At 39.8% G+C, this 18492-nt stretch overlaps 1 protein-coding gene across 1 annotated transcript in view; it reads right to left on the bottom strand.

Moving 5' to 3' along the window:
• Positions 1 to 15763, bottom strand: part of TRPC4 (transient receptor potential cation channel subfamily C member 4) — a gene marked incomplete at its 5' end in the record, with an annotated part of 98407 nt that extends 82644 nt beyond the window's left edge. The window contains one exon of the mRNA XM_082498224.1: positions 15386 to 15763. Within this exon, the coding sequence (XP_082354350.1) occupies positions 15386 to 15763 (378 nt within the window). The remainder of the gene's footprint in view (positions 1 to 15385) is intronic.
• Between the last annotated feature and the right edge of the window lie 2729 nt (positions 15764 to 18492).

Below are 18492 nucleotides of genomic sequence, written 5' to 3'. Positions count from 1 at the left end.
TTTGATTCATTCGTCCTGTTTCACCCAGTACTGTTGGCAACTACTCTGAGTGTGGTTTTCTTAGACTGTATTTTGAGTGACAGTTTATGAAATCTTACAAAACTCAAACTATATGATATGTACCGCTTTTCCCCAACACACAGAGCTTGCTATCTGGTGATGAATGAAAATTATATTGTTATGACAAGATTTGTTCTTGACAAATCCTGGTAGGCTGCTATACATGTCTCTGTTTTCTTCTAGGTGCTTGCAAGCAGAAAGTTTGATTATTTTCTTCAGGATCCTCCCTGGTGTGAAAAAATATAGATTTCTTTTATTTGAAAAAGGAGAATAGAGAAATGAAAGGAAATGCCGTAAAATGAATTGATAAGTTTCCAGATAGAATCAGAGGAAAAGGTAGTGGATTTGATAGATTTGGGACATGCATTTGCTGGGTGTGACTGATGACAAAAAGGCTTCAGCACTTTTATTTCTCTTTTTTTTTCTCCTCCCTGTATCTCTGGGAGCTGATTCAAAATACAGCCTGTACACAAAAATGGTCATTTTCGATTAATGTTTTCCTGTGAGTATTATTAGTTGATGGATAAGCCCTTCCTTCAGTCAATGTCAATAGCTTGAGCAAGGATGGGAAATGACTTAAAAGTAGACAATAAAAGACTGTCGGGAGATTTTGAATTTGTTTCCATCTCCGAAACTCACACCTGCTCTTTTGGAAACTAGATAGAGAAGAGTTTTTCAAGTAAGAATTGTAGGCATTGCTTGAGGGGGAGCAAACCATGTTATTTTTACTCAGGGCCAGTGAAAGAAGAAAATGAAAATGGCCTGGAAAAATATGAGAGCTTAGAAAGAAAAAAGATCTTATTATGGAAATGATTAAAGAAGAACTCAAATTATTTCTGTCGCATCATAAGAAAGCTCATATATGCCTCTCTCAAAGTTTGCAAAGAACTTTGCAAAGTTTTGCTCTCAAAGAAACCAATATTGGAACTTCCTGAATGTTCAAAGTAGGCCTAGTGAGGTTCTTCCCAAATGAATATTTTTACATGGATGCATCGATACTTTTCTCAAATGCCCCATGGTTCATAAAGGCAAAACCATCTTAGTCAAGTTGAAGTCTGACATTCCATTTCCTGAAAGCCCAAGTCTCTGATCTGATTCAAAAAATGTGGAAAAGCTCTTGCTTTTCCCTGATTTTTGCCTTCATCCAAAATAGGTGCAATAGTTAGCTGGGGAGGCAGGAGGAAATTGGCTTGCTTCTCCAGTGAGGTCTTGAGAGAAATGTTACAAAAAAGAGTTCTTAGAATCTGAGCTGGATCCTTTGTTTTCCCCTGAGCTTCATGGATCTAGAAACAGGCATCCCACTGGTGAAGGAATGAGAAAGATGGTTTGCAGAAAGAACAATAACAGATTGGTGGCCTCTTTGGGTATCAATAAACCGTTTAAGAGATACGGGCACCTCAGAGGGAAAGGTGGGAATTAGCAAAACTTCTTTACAACTGATTGCAATTATTTAGCATTGCAAAGTAATTTGAGATATCTTCACAGCTGAGAAGTAAATTTCATTTCTGAGAAAATTAAAAGGGTTATACTCTCAAAGAACAAAGCGGGAATTGGGAAAATTTGCAAAACAAAGAAAAATATTTTATATATTTTCAAAATATTAAGAGAAAGGAATACAAAAGAGTATGGCAGGGACATAGAAACCCCATAAATCTGCAGAGGATGCAGAGAAATGTCATAGTAAGCTGTTTCGTAAGTATGTTATTCCCAGTATGTGATTCAGTGGTTTGTTATGTAGCAGCAGCTCTAGTTTTTGAACCATACTGTAAGTTTTCCAACTTTCACAGATAAAAAAAAAAAAGATTCATTTCTGAAGTAGACAGAGGGGACCAGGACTCATGCAACTATGACAGCAGTGAAAAATGAAACTTCCTTTGAGAGGCAAAGGATTGACAACTGAGTATTATTGAAGCTTAATGATATTCTCAGCTATGTTGAATCCCTTAACAATAGACACTTTAGGATCCTCCCTGCATGTAAGAATCAATAGAACAATCCTACTGCTTATGAGGTTTCGGGAAGATGTGGTAAAGAACAGAAGATTGCTAGAAATCAAAAATTTCCTTCAGAATTTCCATTGCAAAGAGAGCAACGGAGAAATGGGAGGGGTGTGCGTTATAACCTGTCCTAAGCAGTGAAAGAGCAGGAGGAGCAGGTTAGCTAGAGGTAGTTTAGGGTAGATTGTTAGAAAGAAGCCTTTGAAACTGGTGCCGAGGAGCATGGATTGCTTCAAATCCTTTAATACTGTGAGTTGTTCTTGTTTCAGGTTAGTCTGATTTTAGCATTGTACTCCTCTTGAGCTTACTGATTGATTACAGGTCTTGATCTCTACACTTCTTATACACTTGGTGCATCCTAGTAATGCATAGGTAACGAGGTATTCCTAATGTGCTTTAGGATATGGAAAGTTTTTTTCTTTGAGCTTATGCAAGTATATTTTAACTCAATTCAGTGCATGGTAATAACAGAGGCTTAAGCAGAGGTTTAAACGAGCAGGAAAGAGAAATTTCATCTTGTCAGCCAGATTGTTTGTTGATGTCACAAAGTTAGTTGGTAGCAAATGAAATGGTGGCAGAGTTTTTTGCATTCTCTGCAAATACCCAGCTGCATCTGGGCATTACAAAATATGAAACGTAAGGCTTTGAGGGTGGATATTTCAGGTTTCCTTTTTTTTCTGCCAGAAGGCCTCACACATTGTGACACGCCTATAAACTTAGATAATATTTTATTACCAACCCTCAGTAATTTTTTAGTAGCTGAACTGAAAAGGGAAATAATTTTGCCTCCTGCCAGCCTGGGGTGAAGATGTGGAAGATATGGATCCTGGCACTGGCATAAAGGACAATTAAAACACTTCTGTCAGTACAATATGTGACATGTGTATCCTCCATTCAGAAAACAGTTTGCGAGTCGGCTCGCTAAATTGGTAGACTTCTAAGAAAAGTAAGCCTCTGTCATGATGTTAATGGACTTTATCAGTCACCCCATTGTGAATTTTGAATTTGTTGAGTTGTTCCAGCTGGATGTTAACCAGAAGGAATATTAGAGATTCTAAATTCCTTCAAATTTCCTAAAGGAGATGCACGATTAAGATCTGAAGAAAATTCTGGAGTGTGAGCTCAACAATATTACTAGATACCAGAGGATTCATACAAAAAGACGATATTAAGAGTGCATCAGCTTCTTAAAAAGCTTTGATGAACACTCCTAACATTAAAAACAGAGGAAATTAAATCACGATGCACATAGCTGTGTAGAAATCAGATTTCATAAATTTCACTGCTCACTGAACAATTTGACAAGGGATGCCCTGTGACAAGAGGAAAGTTGATGGTGGAGTGTTGAGGACCATACATGAGCAAGCTTCTCAACAGCGGCATGTTTCTGGTTTTTAAATTTTCATGTGGTTTTCCCATAGCTGAAGGTTTGGAAAGCCATTCATTTTAAAGATTATTAGGTATGATTTCATGTTTGACTCCCAAAGTCTAATGTCCACTTTGAAAAAGTTTTTGAAATCTACTCATCCTTGTATACAACTTATTTAAGAAGTATATCCACAGGCAAGTTCCAGGTAGCTGCATTTCAGCACAGTGGCTCACAGACAAGGAAGAACTCTAGAATGGCTCTTAGAAAACATTTTTCAGTGGACCACTTTGCAGCATCAGACTGCCTGGAAGATTGTGTCCATCAGGAACTGCTGTGCCTTTGAAAGAGTTTCTTTCAACAATAGGGCTTTGGTGGTCCTATTCCTAAAATCTTTCCCAGGTTTCTGCATTGGACGCTGTCAGAGAGGATGTACGTTGTAGATGAACCTAAAGGATGGGATTTATCTCCAGATTTAAACACCTAATTATAGGGTCTATATGTGAATTAGGTTTTTAAGCTCCTGTTATACCCCATGCAAATCCAGGGGTCATCTCAATTGCCCCCATGTAGGTGTCTAGTGCTATTTCAGAGACGTCCAGGTGTCTTGTGTGACCTCCAGTCACCACTCCACAGAGGCACAGGTCTCGTGGTATAACTGCCAGGCCCACCACTCGTCTCACAGATATACTAGGATGCTTCACATTTCACTTAGCCACTGCATGTGAGCCTCCGAGCTGGGCCTCTGGTCGATGTAGTCAGTAGAGTCCAGAGAGTTATTTTCCTTCGCTTACAGTAGACACTTGCATTTGGTCAGCCGACCATCTAACTCTTCACTGATCTTATTGGGAGCTCAAATATCTGGCTTATATGTGAGCACTGCAGGATTGACTCAGGTACCTAGACAGGTATCTAGTACCACTTAAGATACCCTAGAGAATCAGAGAAAACTAGACAGATATGACACAAGACCTACTTGAGGATCTCACCCCTTTGCAGTGCAGGTGGAGGACAGGCAGGCTGCTGTGATGCAGGAGACATCTCTGCATAGACCTCTGGCTCTACTGCTATATTGCATTCAGCTGCAGGCATCTGAATCAGGAGCTGACTCCCACCCCTTACATACATATATCTGTACACTTATATTTATATATAGCACAGAGCTTCTCAATCTGTTTTATCAAGGGCAAAACCATTAATTGTCTCTTGAGAGGCTGCTCTAGGCAGAGAAGATACTGGTTTGTTTATATTGCTCCTTTAATGTTTATATGTTTGTTAACTTCATAAATTAAATTGCACAGCCAAATGTAAAGATAATTGGCTATGGGGATTTCTAGACCTTAGAAGACAAGACTGCCTCAATTAAAAAAGGTTCCATTTGTTGAACCTCTCAGTCTTAATAGATTTATACTACTGGCCTCAGAGCTGATTCTTAACTTGTTTTCAAGCACTGAAAGGCCGTTAAAATCTTTAGTTGAAACTATTTTTGCAGTTTATCAGGAAGTGAAAGCAAGAAGGTTTGGCAAAAAGGATTCCAGTCATGGAGTCTTATGAAGATGGCAGTACAGGACGACTCATTGTAGAAGGCAGAGATTTTGGACACTTTCTTTTTTTATTTGTATGCTGTCCCTATTCCGACTGTAAACTTAGGTGACTGCTGTAAAGTAGGGCTCAACAAATATAAAAAGGGGAAAAAAAGCAACACTGAAAATGTGACTTTTTGGGGAGAAATCTGACTTTTTGACAGACCTCATTTTTGCATTAACCTTCTAAAGATTTTGAATTATTTTAGATTTTTCTAAAGATTTTGTTCTTAGATTTTTCAAATGTTTATTGCAAATCTCATGGTAGAAAAGTGCATTCATTTCCAGCATAAGCTGAAAACAGGAAGTGTGAAAAAGGCAGCAAATAATGACAGAAAAGCACTTAATCTTTCTGAATCTATAACACTTAAAGTTTTGGTAGAAGCTCGGTTCGCGACTTGTCTTTGAATTAAATCTGTATTTGTCATCATCAATATTTTCTGAACTTCTGCAAACTGCTAAAACGGAGGATTAGATTCACAGCTGGTGTAAGTCATCATCAATAACAGTACCTGCCAGGAATCTATCTGTAAGGGTCCTGCTAGATAGATTTTTTTTATGTTGCCAATAAAAAATGGCTCATCATTCTGTACAGGTCAAGAAATTATCATGCTTCCCCGTATTTTGGCATGCTTCTTTTGGCCACTGCTTCAACTTTGGAATATTATGATTTACCATTTTTTACACGGTGGTGGGTGCATATTGTAGACCACATTGCCTACCTCAATATTGAAATTGCTAGCAGCTCTATTTGATGGCACCAGCTTCTGGAGTCTTTCTTTAGCAATTGTCACAGGTTTTTCTACACCGCCACCCACCCTACCTCTGATGCATATAAACACAGACAATATGGGGTTATTGCCAAGATGTAATGACACTTACGTGCAGCTTTTTTTGAACTTGAAAACAGCCAGCATACCTCTAAAACATCGAAGAACAATACTTTAGTGAATCCATATCTCCATCTCATATGTAATTAGTTATCTCCACCTTTACGGTATACCCCTACATGTTGTTTTCATGTGCCCAAATGATTACGTGAAAGACTCAACATGTGGATAGGTCACCATATCTATTTCATCAATAAACTGAAATATCCCCTACATAGCCTCTCCCGTTCATTTCTGTCTATCAACGTACTAAAACTTGTCAGAAAAGTCAAATTAATCAGATTCCACTGGGAAAAAATACTCAGCTACCCACTCAGGCAGCTAGGAGTGGGAAGAAGCAACTTTGTGACCTCACATTCCACTTCAAGGCTGTATACTTCAAGCCCGACAAAATAGCTTTGCCTTGCCTCCTCCATACTCATTACTAGCTAGACTGTCATTAATCAGAACATTCAGAAAAGGCATTTAGTTCATGAACTTCTGTGGGAGACATTTTCAAAACAAAAATGATGTTTTAATCTCAACAGACGAAGAGCATTACATAAATGATTGTGACTGATATTTTCCAAAGTTACTGGAGCAAGAGTTTTGGATAAGAAAAACTACAAGGCATCGTGCAGTGCTCATGAACCCTTTTTCTTTCTGCCCCTGGCTTCACCAATATAAGCCCCAGTTCAGCAACTGGGTGAAAATTCAAACTAACATCTTAAAACAACATCTTTGTAGTTTAAGTCCATTGCAGGTATGCTGGGCCCAAAACCTGTATATGTTCCCTGGTCTTCTCCATGATGTACCAGGAGGAGGTACAACCCCAACATTGCAACTTCCTCAAGACACTGTTGGATTGTGGGACAATGCAGGGCTAGGAAGATGGTATCTCAGGAGGCGTGCAAGAAAAATAATGGACCAAAGCTGAATGAATGTTCTGCATGTACTAACAGGAGCCTGACTGAGACTGAAGTTGGGCTATAAGCGCAGCTCCAGAAAAGAGCACTGATTTTGTCTCAGGACCCTGGGACTCCTCAAAGGGCAATTTCAAGAAGTAAGAAGATACTAAGAGACATGAAAGGGTATGAGGCCACACGTGGGGAATTTTCTAGGAGACAGGAGCTCTGTCAGACCTTATAGGAGCTCTGTCAGCAGTGCAGAATCTAGGCTGCCAGCATCTCAGGAACAGAAAATGGCTCTTTAGACTCTGTGCTGCTTTCATGCTGTTTCCTGACTTTTCACCTTTAGACTTTTTATCTATTTCTGGGAATGCTGCCAGACTGAAGGCACTTTGCCTACAAAGCTGTCTAGTCTTCTGTCTGTGTCCCTTCCCAGACAGTTTAGGTAAGTGCCTGAACATCCACGTAGCAGCCTGCTCCAGTGGCCTAGAAACTATACTGTACAACATCCTCGACATATCCTCACACAGGACCATTCCCTCCTCCTGGGTCATCCTTTCATTCTCTCCAAAACTGCATGGCAACACTGCTAAAAAAATCAGATGTTGAGACACGTTTTGGCATAAGACCTTTCATTGTTTATTCTGATCAGAACTGCATGCAGTAGATTCAAGTGAAAGACAACTCCTATTGTCAACACCTCCTCTTCTCTTCTGACTTCCCCCACTCCAAATAATTATCAATCAGCTAATTGCGTGAAGATTTATAAAATATAACCTTAGCTTGTCACAGCAAAATAAGGTCCCTTCTCTCCCCACCTTCAAAAAGTCCCAAGATAGCAATCTTCCCTACTGATCAACCTGGACAGCTCTTCCTGTCCAAGAGTTCACAGTGGCTGCTAACACACTGAGTGGTGCATAAATGCCAGAGCAAACTCTGAGGTGATGGTCTGCCTGTCATCCAGATCAGGAGGCTGGTCAGACCTCCCTGTAGCTTTCTGCTAGTTCTTTCAACACCCAGATGTGGCATGATGGACTGGTGCCTGGGAGAAGATGCTACCATCACACAACCTGGGACCTGGGAACTCCAAAATGTCCTGGATCCTCTTGTTCACACATGGCTAAAATGTCCATGGCAAGCGTTGTGCAGGTGGCATACAGCAGCATTAGGATCTTTATGGCTGGTTTAGATTCCTGGATTCACATCTGGTGTGTAAAGTGGTGCTCTCTTCTTACATACCACTTCTCACCTGACCCATCTCTTCCAGATGCCATTTTCCTTATAACATAAAAGCATAAAATCACAGCTTGCTCTCCTTACCCCCTACATTAAACTTTTCATCTCTATCATTTCGGTCCTTTCACTCAGAGATAAAGGCTAAAAGATACCATCCCTTTTACCCAGCTGCTCAGGAATATCCCAGCTATAAAGCCTGCCGTGACCACAGAGGCTACTGAAGGGGCCCCTAAATATTGATGAAGAAGGGTTGCTTACCATCTGTCTGGTGAGGAGATGGTAACTATCCTTATGCTTTTCCTGAGGGAGACTCAGAACCTGGCAGTGAAATCAGAAACTTGAATCCATAGCTCTGAGTGCAACCCAAACGGTAGCTAACCAGGTTTGTAAAAGCACGGGAATTATGGGGAGAATTGAAGTGGCAGAAGAGGATTCTGCAAAGTGAGTATGTCTTACTGTGGGGTGGGTCGACATTTCCAGGTCCACTGTTACCAGGTGGCATTGGCAATCCCTACTATGATCATATCCAACTTTGCATCATAGCATCATAGAATGGTTTGGGTTGGAAGGGACCCTTAAAGATCATCTAGTCCAATCCCATCTTAACTAACTTCTAGCCTTGAAAAAGCAGTAGAAATTCATGAAGGTACTGAGATGCTAATTCAGGTATCAGTATCTTCTACCATTTCCTAACCACATGCTCTTTTTACCCTGTCTCTGGTACCCACATGCAACAGGCTCTTGACCAAGGAATATGCTGCATCTCTTTCAGTCCTTCAGAAATGTCTATCTGTAGCTTTTAAGTTTTGGTCATTTGGGTTTTGTCTGTTCTAATAAATGCTATTTTTCCCCAATATTTAGCCAATGCATTGAACTTATCCTTTCTTGGCCCTTTGAGACACCACCAGAAAAATGCAGGAAAACTGATGAAAAAAAACTGTCTGTGCCATGGATGTGTATTTTTAGAGGCCAACAATGTCTGAAGTCCACATTGAAGAAGCTGAGGGCTGGCTTCCTGGTTTGACTTTGACTGGCAGGGACTGTGACTGAGTCTGTGGGGGTGAGCAAGCAGCAGAAACAGAGGTTGCAAGTATGAGACGGAGAAATTCAACATGTATAACATTTCTTAGCACCACAAGTAGAAGACGGATTTTTCATAACACAGTTAATGATGTGACCTTACTGGTTGTCCCAAGGGAGTGAACAAGCTATGAAAGGTACAGGAGGCGGGTATGGTCTCTTTTCAGATTCCTAATTCCAGCAATTTTTTTCTTTTCTCTGCACATGGTGTCACAGCACAGCACAAAAAAACAGAGAGGAGTCAAGCTGATCCCAAAGACCTTCTGGCTCCCCTTCAGGAAATGAAATGCACATTTCACGGCATTTTTGCAGAGGTGGAGTTAATTGAAGCAATTCTTACAAAAGTTCCCTAAACCAGGGCATCAGAAAGTATGCGCTGACTCTTACGCATTGCCTGTTCTGCTAATGTTGACCAAACAAGAGATGAGAAAAAATCAGGTATCATATACCCTGCCAGGACACCCTGGAAATGCAGAGATGATGTACAAGGAATTGATTCACTACAGGTAGAAAGATCTTCCTGTTTATAGAGAAACCTGTCTGGACAGTGGCCGGAATACAGGGATATAAGTCTCACTGAGGACACCAGCACCTCTGGGGAAGATAGTGTAAGAATGACATTTGATCCGTGCATCCAAAACACCCACAGACTGAGTAATGTGCTACTTAGGATATTTACCTCCAAAACTGCCTTCATGGCTGCTAATTTTTCAGTTCCAAACTGACGGGAGGAAAGCCGTAGGGGCTGAACCCAGCCAGCTTCCACGTACTTACCATGACACTCCCTCTGTCCCAAGCAGCATTTTCACATTCATTGACTTCCACACCACAGAAGGAATGAACCAGGGACGTATCACTGTCATCACTTCCCTCCTTGTCCTAAAGTTGTCCCTCCTCTAGCAATTCCCTTATGTTTGCCAGTGCCAGTCTGGCATCAGCATAGTATTTTTTTTTTTTTTTAGACGTCTGCAAAAAGCTGTCCCTGGGGTGTCCACCTATAAAAATACCCACACTGTCACAAGATCGACATCTAACAGTGAACAGAGAGGCATAAGAGCACTACCACGTGCGTTTGCTAGCCAGGCAATGCCTGTAAACATTGCAGTCAGGTTCCCATGCCCTGGATCTAGACTGTCAGCTAACATAATGCTACACATTCAAGTTTAATAACTGAGACTTCAGCTTTACTTATGTGCTTTGTAGCATCCTTAGAAGACAGCTACGCCTCTGCCTCAGTCTTCTCTGAACAGACATGCGTATCTAGACGGTCAACCACCCAGCTAGAGATCAATGCCTGGGTTGTTCCTCAAGTGGAGAGCATGCTGTGATTTAGATAAAAGTATTCTATTCATTTTTTATGCTACCTAACTCCCATCCCATCTGTGGATGCTGCATGCAATTTAACAAGATAAAAACCTTTTCTGCAGATACTACATTTTAAAGAACAGCTTTTTTTTTTTTTTTTCTCTCTTAATTTGGCATTCAACTATCCATCAGGGTAAGCAACAAGTGACTTGGCAGATAATTCAGGACATATGGCTTTGAAGAACTGGTAATTTAAAAGTACCAGGACAAGTTTCCTCAAGTCATTCACCTTAATTTATGTTACCCTCTTTTACATGTGCTCTAGCAGTTGGTACAGCTAAAAAAGTGTAGAAAATATAATGCAAGTGACAAAATAACCTTTTCCTGAGTTGTATGAATGTATACCACAAAAAACTCACTCGCAGAGTAACAGAAGGAATCAAATAGAATTCAAAGCTGTTAAACACACATGCCTTATCTGTAGTCACCAGGTGGCACCAGATGTATCCATATATTGATAATCATCTTCAGCTGTAACCCATGCGGTCTTTGAAATGGAAAGCACATTACCTATAGATATTAGGTAGAGCTCAATAGCTGAGTGGTCAGTAGACAAGAACTCACTGTTGGGTTTTGGGTTTGTTTTGTTTTATTTTGAAGAGGAAGTACTAAAGAGTAAGATTCAGTGGCATCTCCTAATTTTGAAGATATTGGTTGGAAAACTTTTCCAAAAATGCAAAAAATGTTTTATTTTAACTAAATGCATTGATTCTTGGTCAGAATAAACATATTTTTATATTTTTCCCCTTTTATTTTTAAAGATTTAAATGTTTGAAGAACTAAATTTTGGAGAAAAATCAATTCTTTCAAAAGATACATCTCATCTGTCCTGAAGAACTGTAGCTTTCTCTTGATACAAGAGGACATTTTTTTCTGGCTTTCTGAAATTGTCAATGAGCTCTTGAATTATGTAGGAAATCCTGTCCTTAAAAATTCCTTAGTTTTACAAATATAATTACATTATTGTGTGAGGGTGAAGCTGAAATTAGCTACGCATCATACATAGTATATTATCTCGTTAACATAAAAAATGGTGAGAGCTAATCCATTTACTTGTAAATCATGAGTCATATCAGTTTTTTCTGCATTTGAACGTTCATAACTTTCATTGCTAATTAAATATTTGTGAATCTAAACTGTTCCTTGAGCTTGGCAGTATTTAGCATTTCTGTTATTCCCTATTATCTGCCTCCTCTGTGAATAACTTTTCATCAGGGGCAAAAAAAAACCCAAAACCGCAAGAGGGTGAAATCTTGACCTCCCTGAATCAAGGGCAAAACTTCCAGTAACTTCAAGGGGCCAGGATTTTACCAGACATGACTAGCTTTACACAAAGAAGGAAAACCAAACAGGCAAAGATACCATATTATCATTAGCAGAGAGTCTGAAAATGAATCATCATCTAAATAATACGGCAAATGTTTACAAATAAAAGTAATCAAAAAAGTCAAGTTGCAGTTTGAAACAGAGTTTCAAAAGAAACTTGATTCTCCAGGGCAAAAAAGTATCTTTCTGTCTAAACACTGAAAATGTAAATTTTAGTATATAATTCTAAGCACTCAGATTTTATATCTTTACTGCAATGATTTTTCAGCCAGCAGGTACTTTTGATTATATTAAATACACACAACTGTATCTGCTTCATTGCAGCTTTACTGCAAAAATGTCATCCACATTCGCATTCTCTTCAGCGTGATCTGTTCCTGAAAATGAACCAATGTGATTATCTACACATATGACGTCGGTAGAAGCTGAATGGTCATTGGGGTCCCTCGTGCAAACAACGGCATGGATGTGTAAATAATCTGTTTAAAGACCATTTTTTGCGAGCACTGGCTCGCAAGCAACATTTGCATTTGCAATGGGCAAGCCTAGCCTTGTACAGACACAACAGGAGATGCCTCTGTTCGCATGACTTATGACTATTCTTCATGCTTCACAGTAATGGGAAGACCTTCCGCAACTGCAACAAGGGAAACCAAGGAAGAGAAGGAGAAGCAGAACTCTTCATGCCAGCCAGCAGTGGAGTCTGGCCCTGAAACAACATGCTTAAGCTCCAGCCGAGACAGCTAACCTCTAGTTTGGAGCAAAGCAGTTTGTGGCTAATTTAACACTGTAGTATGCACTCAAAAAGGCAGTTTTTGTCTGCTATAGCATGAAGCTCACCTAAACCAAGTTTTACTATTTGTATTCAAGTGTTTCCGTTACCGTAGCTGTGGCATATACCAAAACATAATTCTGAAAATCTAAAGAAAAGCCTGAAATGTAGGCATCTAGTGTAAGGTAAACTTGTAGACACTCTAGCTAGTCCAAAAAAGTGGTTTATGCTGTCTTAAGACAAGTAATTGAGAAAGACAGCATGAGTTGCTCTCCAGGGATCTCCTTTTTTCTCCGTTGGCAAGGGGAGCCCAGGCAGCCAGATCACAGATGAGACAGAGCTTTGGATGGCTACCATCAGGTGAGATGAACTCCACTCTGCAAACGGCAACTTCCACTACAGAGGCTGGAGAATGGAGACCCAGATGGTTTAACTGGCTTGGCATGGGGCTGTGCACTGAGCCTTCTGGGTCCTGGTATATAGCGCTGAGAAATTCCCATGCATTGAATCCTCATCTGCACTATCATTTGAGAAATAATGAAACAAGCCAAACATAAAGTCAATTTAGTTTTCTTCCCTTTCTCTGAGAGAAATCTGTTGTCATTATAAAGGAGATCTGCTTTTACTTTCTAGAAGAGAAGGCAGACATGCACATTTGTACCTACTATATTTCTTCTTTCCATAACAAAAAAAGCATAGAATTCATGTTATTTCATCAGCAAAAATTATACTCTTTACTTATTATCTGTAATTCTATCCATAGCAAGTACATTATACTGTAATTAAAGTATATTGTATGCATTATCTGTGAAAGGGCTGTAATCATTTTAACATACTATTCATTGAAATACATTAATACAGTACCTATAATACATGAAAATTGAGATAGATGAAAATACAGTATTGTAACTATTGTTAAGGGTTTTCTTCCTGGAAGAGTCCTAGGAATATCAGAATTTATGGGCTATGTTATCCTGTCTCCACTAGTTTCTTAAATAGTGAAGGATATGCAAGAGGCTAGCTACCTCCTAGACATAGAATCATAGACTCACAGAATGGTTTGGGTTGGAAGGGACCTTAAAGATCATTTAGTTCCCCCCGCCCCCGCCCTGGGCATGTCTTAAGGCAGTGCAAGGGGAAGCACAGTAGGTATCACATTTATCACAAATAAGACTGTATGTAATGACGTTTTCCTTTGAGAGAGAAAGAGAGAAAGTGCGAGGAGTTTGTACCTTCTTTGCTGTACTTCATAAGATGGATGACTACTAGAGACAGGGCTGAAGTTCTGATTAATTGGGTCATGTCTCTCAGCGTTACCTTGCTAAGTTGGGAGATGGTGACCTCCACACAAAGGGGTTGAAACCTTCATTGACTTTAAAAAGAGTTTCATAATTAATTCAAATGGACCACATCTTACCATTATTATTCTCTTTGGAATGATTTGCACCTTTGAATGATTAACGATTTCCCACAAATATCTGCAGGAATAATGTTACCATATAAGAGCTCTCACATGCAGAACCTAATTGTTTTATCAACTTCTAGATTTTCCTGAGTTTATAATGGATGTGAAGCTCTAACTTGAAGAAGTCTAAGTTTTCTTACTGCACTTACTTCCAAGAAGGGGGTTTTGTGCACGATCAGTTAAATGTGAGCCCAATTCTGACTTTATATAGAAGGCAGTTAACAATTCACTCAGCTGTAAGTGGAAAACCTTGTTATTCAGGCTGGGGGGAGAAGGATGCAGGATGTTTTTACCCTTTCTTACTGGAAGCTAGATCTCATGTGACTTAACTACATTAAACTGATAAGCCTTGTGGACCTATGCAGATTTGACTGAATGACAGAGATGACCTTGACTGGTCCGAGAAGGGGGCACCATACGAACCTTATGAAGTTGAACAAGGCCAAGAACAAGGTCCTGTACATGGGCTGGGGCAAGTCCTGGTACCAATACAGGCTGGGGGATGAAGGGATGGAGAGAAGCAGCCTTGCCAAGCAGGACTTGGGGATACTGGTGGATAAAGAGTTGGACAAAAGCCGGCAATGTGCATTTGCAGTCCAGAAAGCCAGCTGTATCCTAGGCTGCACAACAAGAAGCATGGCGAGCAGCTCCAGGGAGGTGATTTCCCACTCTACTCTGCTCTTGTGAGACCCCACCTGAAGTACTGCGTCCAGCTCTGGGGCCCTCAGCACAGGAAAGACATGGACCTGTTGGAGTGGGTCCAGAGGAGGGCCACAAAAATGATCAGAGGGCTGGAGCACCTCTCCTCTGAAGACAGGCTGAGAGAGTTGGGGTTGTTCAGCCTGGAGAAGAGAAGGCTCTGGGGAGACCTTATGGCAGCCTCTCATTATATACAGAGGGGTTATGAAAAAGACAGAACAAAGGCCTGCAGTGACTGGACAAGGGGCAGCAGTTTTAAACTGGAAGAGGGCAGCTTTAGATTGGACAGAAGGAAGACATTTTTTTACAATGAGGGTGGTGAGGCACTGGAACGGGTTGCCCAAAGAAGCTGTGGAGGCCCCATCCCTGGAAGTGTTCAAGGTCAGGTTAGATGGGGCTTTGTTCAACCTGGTCTAGTGAAAGATGTCCCTGTCCATGGCAGCGTGGTTGGACTTGATGGTCCCCTCTCACCCAAACTATTCTATGATGTCTAAACACAAATGAATACAATGCATACAGCATCAAAGTCATTGACTTTCTGATTTTAAATACTTGTATGGATGGATGATGGTTGGTTTTGTTTTTCTTTTTGCTTACTCCCTTTGCACAATTCTTTTCATCAGAGTAGACTACAAACATAGAGAAAATCCTGCACATACCTGTTTCTCCCCACTGGGCTTCTTGTGGTTTAGCAGCAGCTCCACAGCACCAACTACCTCCTTACGTATGGCATGCAACAGAGCGTCTCCCACATATACATTAAAACTTAAGAGCAGCTCAATGAGCTCAAGGTTCTCATTTTCAATTGCAATAAGGAGTGCAGTTCTTCCCAGGGGATCAATGCAATTAATATTGATCTTGAAATAAATTTCTGCTTCCTCCAAAGCTTTCTTTACACTGGCATAATCTCCTTTCTCCACGGCGTTCAGATAGGCTTTCTCTGAATGAGACAGTTCAGATTCTGCCCGTACAATACGAAGAGGGATACGATCTCTGTAGGGAGCATTGACACTTCTTTTGTAGTAGAACTGGGCCATATTTTATGCCATTCTAATACTTTTTCTCTGCAATATGAAAAGAAAGATTAAATCAATAATATATTTTGGGGATACAGTGCACCAAATTAATATTTGCAATATATAAGCATTTAAAACTCAGACTAAAAAGTGATGTTGAAACAAGTACAAATGGTCTCTATCAATAGAACAAAACTACAATGAGATAAATTCCCAAGGACTAGCAGACAATAATCATGGTTTTGATTTTGAACTATTCCGTTCTAAACTAGAATTAATACTGAAACACTGCAACTATCAAACAACTCTGAAGTCTTACATATAATAAAGCATTTAATTCCTTTGCTTTTACTCTGTATACTTGCAAGGATTTTGCAAAAATAATTCCTTCTAACAGGCTAATTTTTTCCTGGCTCAATCTTCTACATAAAAGCAAAAAAAAAAAAAAAAAAAAAAAGAAAGAAAAAAGAAAAGAGAGAAGAGGGAAGAGAAAAATTTGACTTAAAAGAGCAGGGTACACAAAAATATTTCCTTCAGTTAGGGGCTGAACAGCTTATTAGTCAAAGAACTGTAGTTTCTTGTCATTTTCTCAGCTGACAATGCACTTTGCAGTAACCCACTGCCTTTTCCTCCATTTCCTTCAAGCATTAAAATAAAAAAAAGCTCTGTTGAGATCCTAATTTGCAAAAGATAATATATATTTTTATTACTGTGAGGGTTTGATTCATCAAAAATTTCACAAAACACTGTGAAGAACATAGTAATTCATTTGTTCCAGTCTCCTTACACAGTCTGATGAGAGGTAAGTACAAAGGCTGTTACTGAGTTGTTTTCTTTGTTTTGCAGAGCTGATCAACAGGGCTTGAGGCAGGCAGGAAACAGCAAAGGAGACACATTAGAAAGAATTCCCCTCCAGATCCATGTACAGAAGCTGAGCAATTGTAATGCCTTGCAAAAAGTTTCCCAATTCGCCCTCCAAGATGGTACCAGTCTGCAGTCTGGGCTGCTAGATGTTGCACAGTCTGTGCATTGTGTTCTGTTAATCTCACTCTAAGCAAAATAAAGTACATGCACATTACACAGTTTTGTACCCTTGGAACAGAAATATCACATTCTTGTTGTCAGTGCACTGTATTTTACCAGTTTGCCTTTCAAAATTGCAAGCTCAATTCAAGAAGAATAGTGTCGTGTACGTTCAGCTCCAAATTAATAAGACTTAAATGTAGATGTGCACAAGTAGGTATCTACAAGAAAGGTATGTTGCTATATTCCCTTTATAGCCATGGAGATTTAGGGCTCCATTCTACTGCTTACAACTTGTCATCTGGTGCTGGATCCTGAAGGACATCCTGCCTCACTCCAGCTGCCATTTCAGAATGACTTATTTCTCACAATGGGTCTATTTCATATCTGTCAGGCAGATGTTGGTTTAACCCACAACAATGGATAAACATTATTCAGTTTCTTAATATCTACAGAAAGAGTTCCTCAAGACTCCTGCAGAAAATTGAGTGACTGCAACTGGGAGGTTATTGCTAAAAAGCTCCTCTCTCTGAAAGCTCAGGAATTAATAAACGAATCATTCTCTCCCCATGTATTGGGAATTAAACCAGCAATTAACTTGGATCAGTGAAATTGGGCATCATAGAGATGCTTATGGTAGAAGAAGAGTACAGTGATTTACAGATGGGATCTATTATGATTTCATTAGGATGATTCGGGGGGGGGGAGTGTTCTTTGCTTTTATAAGTCTGGGGAAGGTCTATTATTGCTTCATTGTAAGCTCTAAGGAAATCACTTGCTGGAACCTCTTGTGTTTACCTCTTCATGATTCTTGAATGGGCAAAATTAGATCTAATCTTAGTTTGTCTCTTTTAGAAGAGATACATTAAACACACATTGTCATTCTTCTAATCTGTCCTCTGCTAGTCTTCCTCTCTTGCCTGTACCACTTCCTGAAAATAATCAGCCATAAATAGATTGTTGTCATAACAAAAAAATATATGTTTACGCGCAATTAGAAAGTAGAGATTGATTGATGATACAGTGCACTCCTAGAAGATGATATATACATCAAAGATACGGTTCATGGGTGTTTACAAAAAAAAAACCCCACATTTATTTTGATTTTATCTACAGGTAGATGGTGTTGTGTGACAACTGACACTGTTCTGTCACATGTAAATGTATGCATATAAGAAACTTTCCCAGGCACACCATGAGAGCTGTAAGAGCTAGGAGTAGCCAGCAGTGATAAGGAAGTCTCCATTTGCTTTGAGTTCCTCTGCAGGAAGAAGAGTCTAAAGAAACAAGAGGTCCACTAGACCAGGGCCAAGGGAATAAAAGAAAATAAACAATTTGTGGTGCAAAACTTAGAAAAAGTGGAATTATAATTTCCACAGAGTCCATACACCTGAGACAGAATAAAAATACTTCAGAGAAGAGAAAAAGACGTGATAACTTGCCTTGAAAATAGGAATATAATGACCCATCAGAAACTCAGCATAACCAGAAGCCAATAAACACCACGTGACAGATTGTACCTGAGGCATCCAAATGCTCAGACTCACGGGGCTCAAAGTCATATCCTGGACAAATTATTTTTGTCTCTTTACTGAAATTGGTGAGGGGAATTAGAGACTGTGAAGGGAATTATGGACTGAGAAGGAAGTTCAAGACAAAGAGAAGAACTGCTCTTCAATATTGTTCTGCTCTTGCTTGTCATCCCCACAGTTCTGACTGGGTATATT

Source organism: Vanellus vanellus, assembly GCF_965231255.1.
Source record: "Vanellus vanellus genome assembly, chromosome: 1".
Lineage (NCBI taxonomy): Eukaryota > Metazoa > Chordata > Aves > Charadriiformes > Charadriidae > Vanellus > Vanellus vanellus.
The sequence above is the reverse complement of the archived record's forward strand: the minus strand, read 5'-3'. Positions and strand labels throughout refer to the sequence as shown.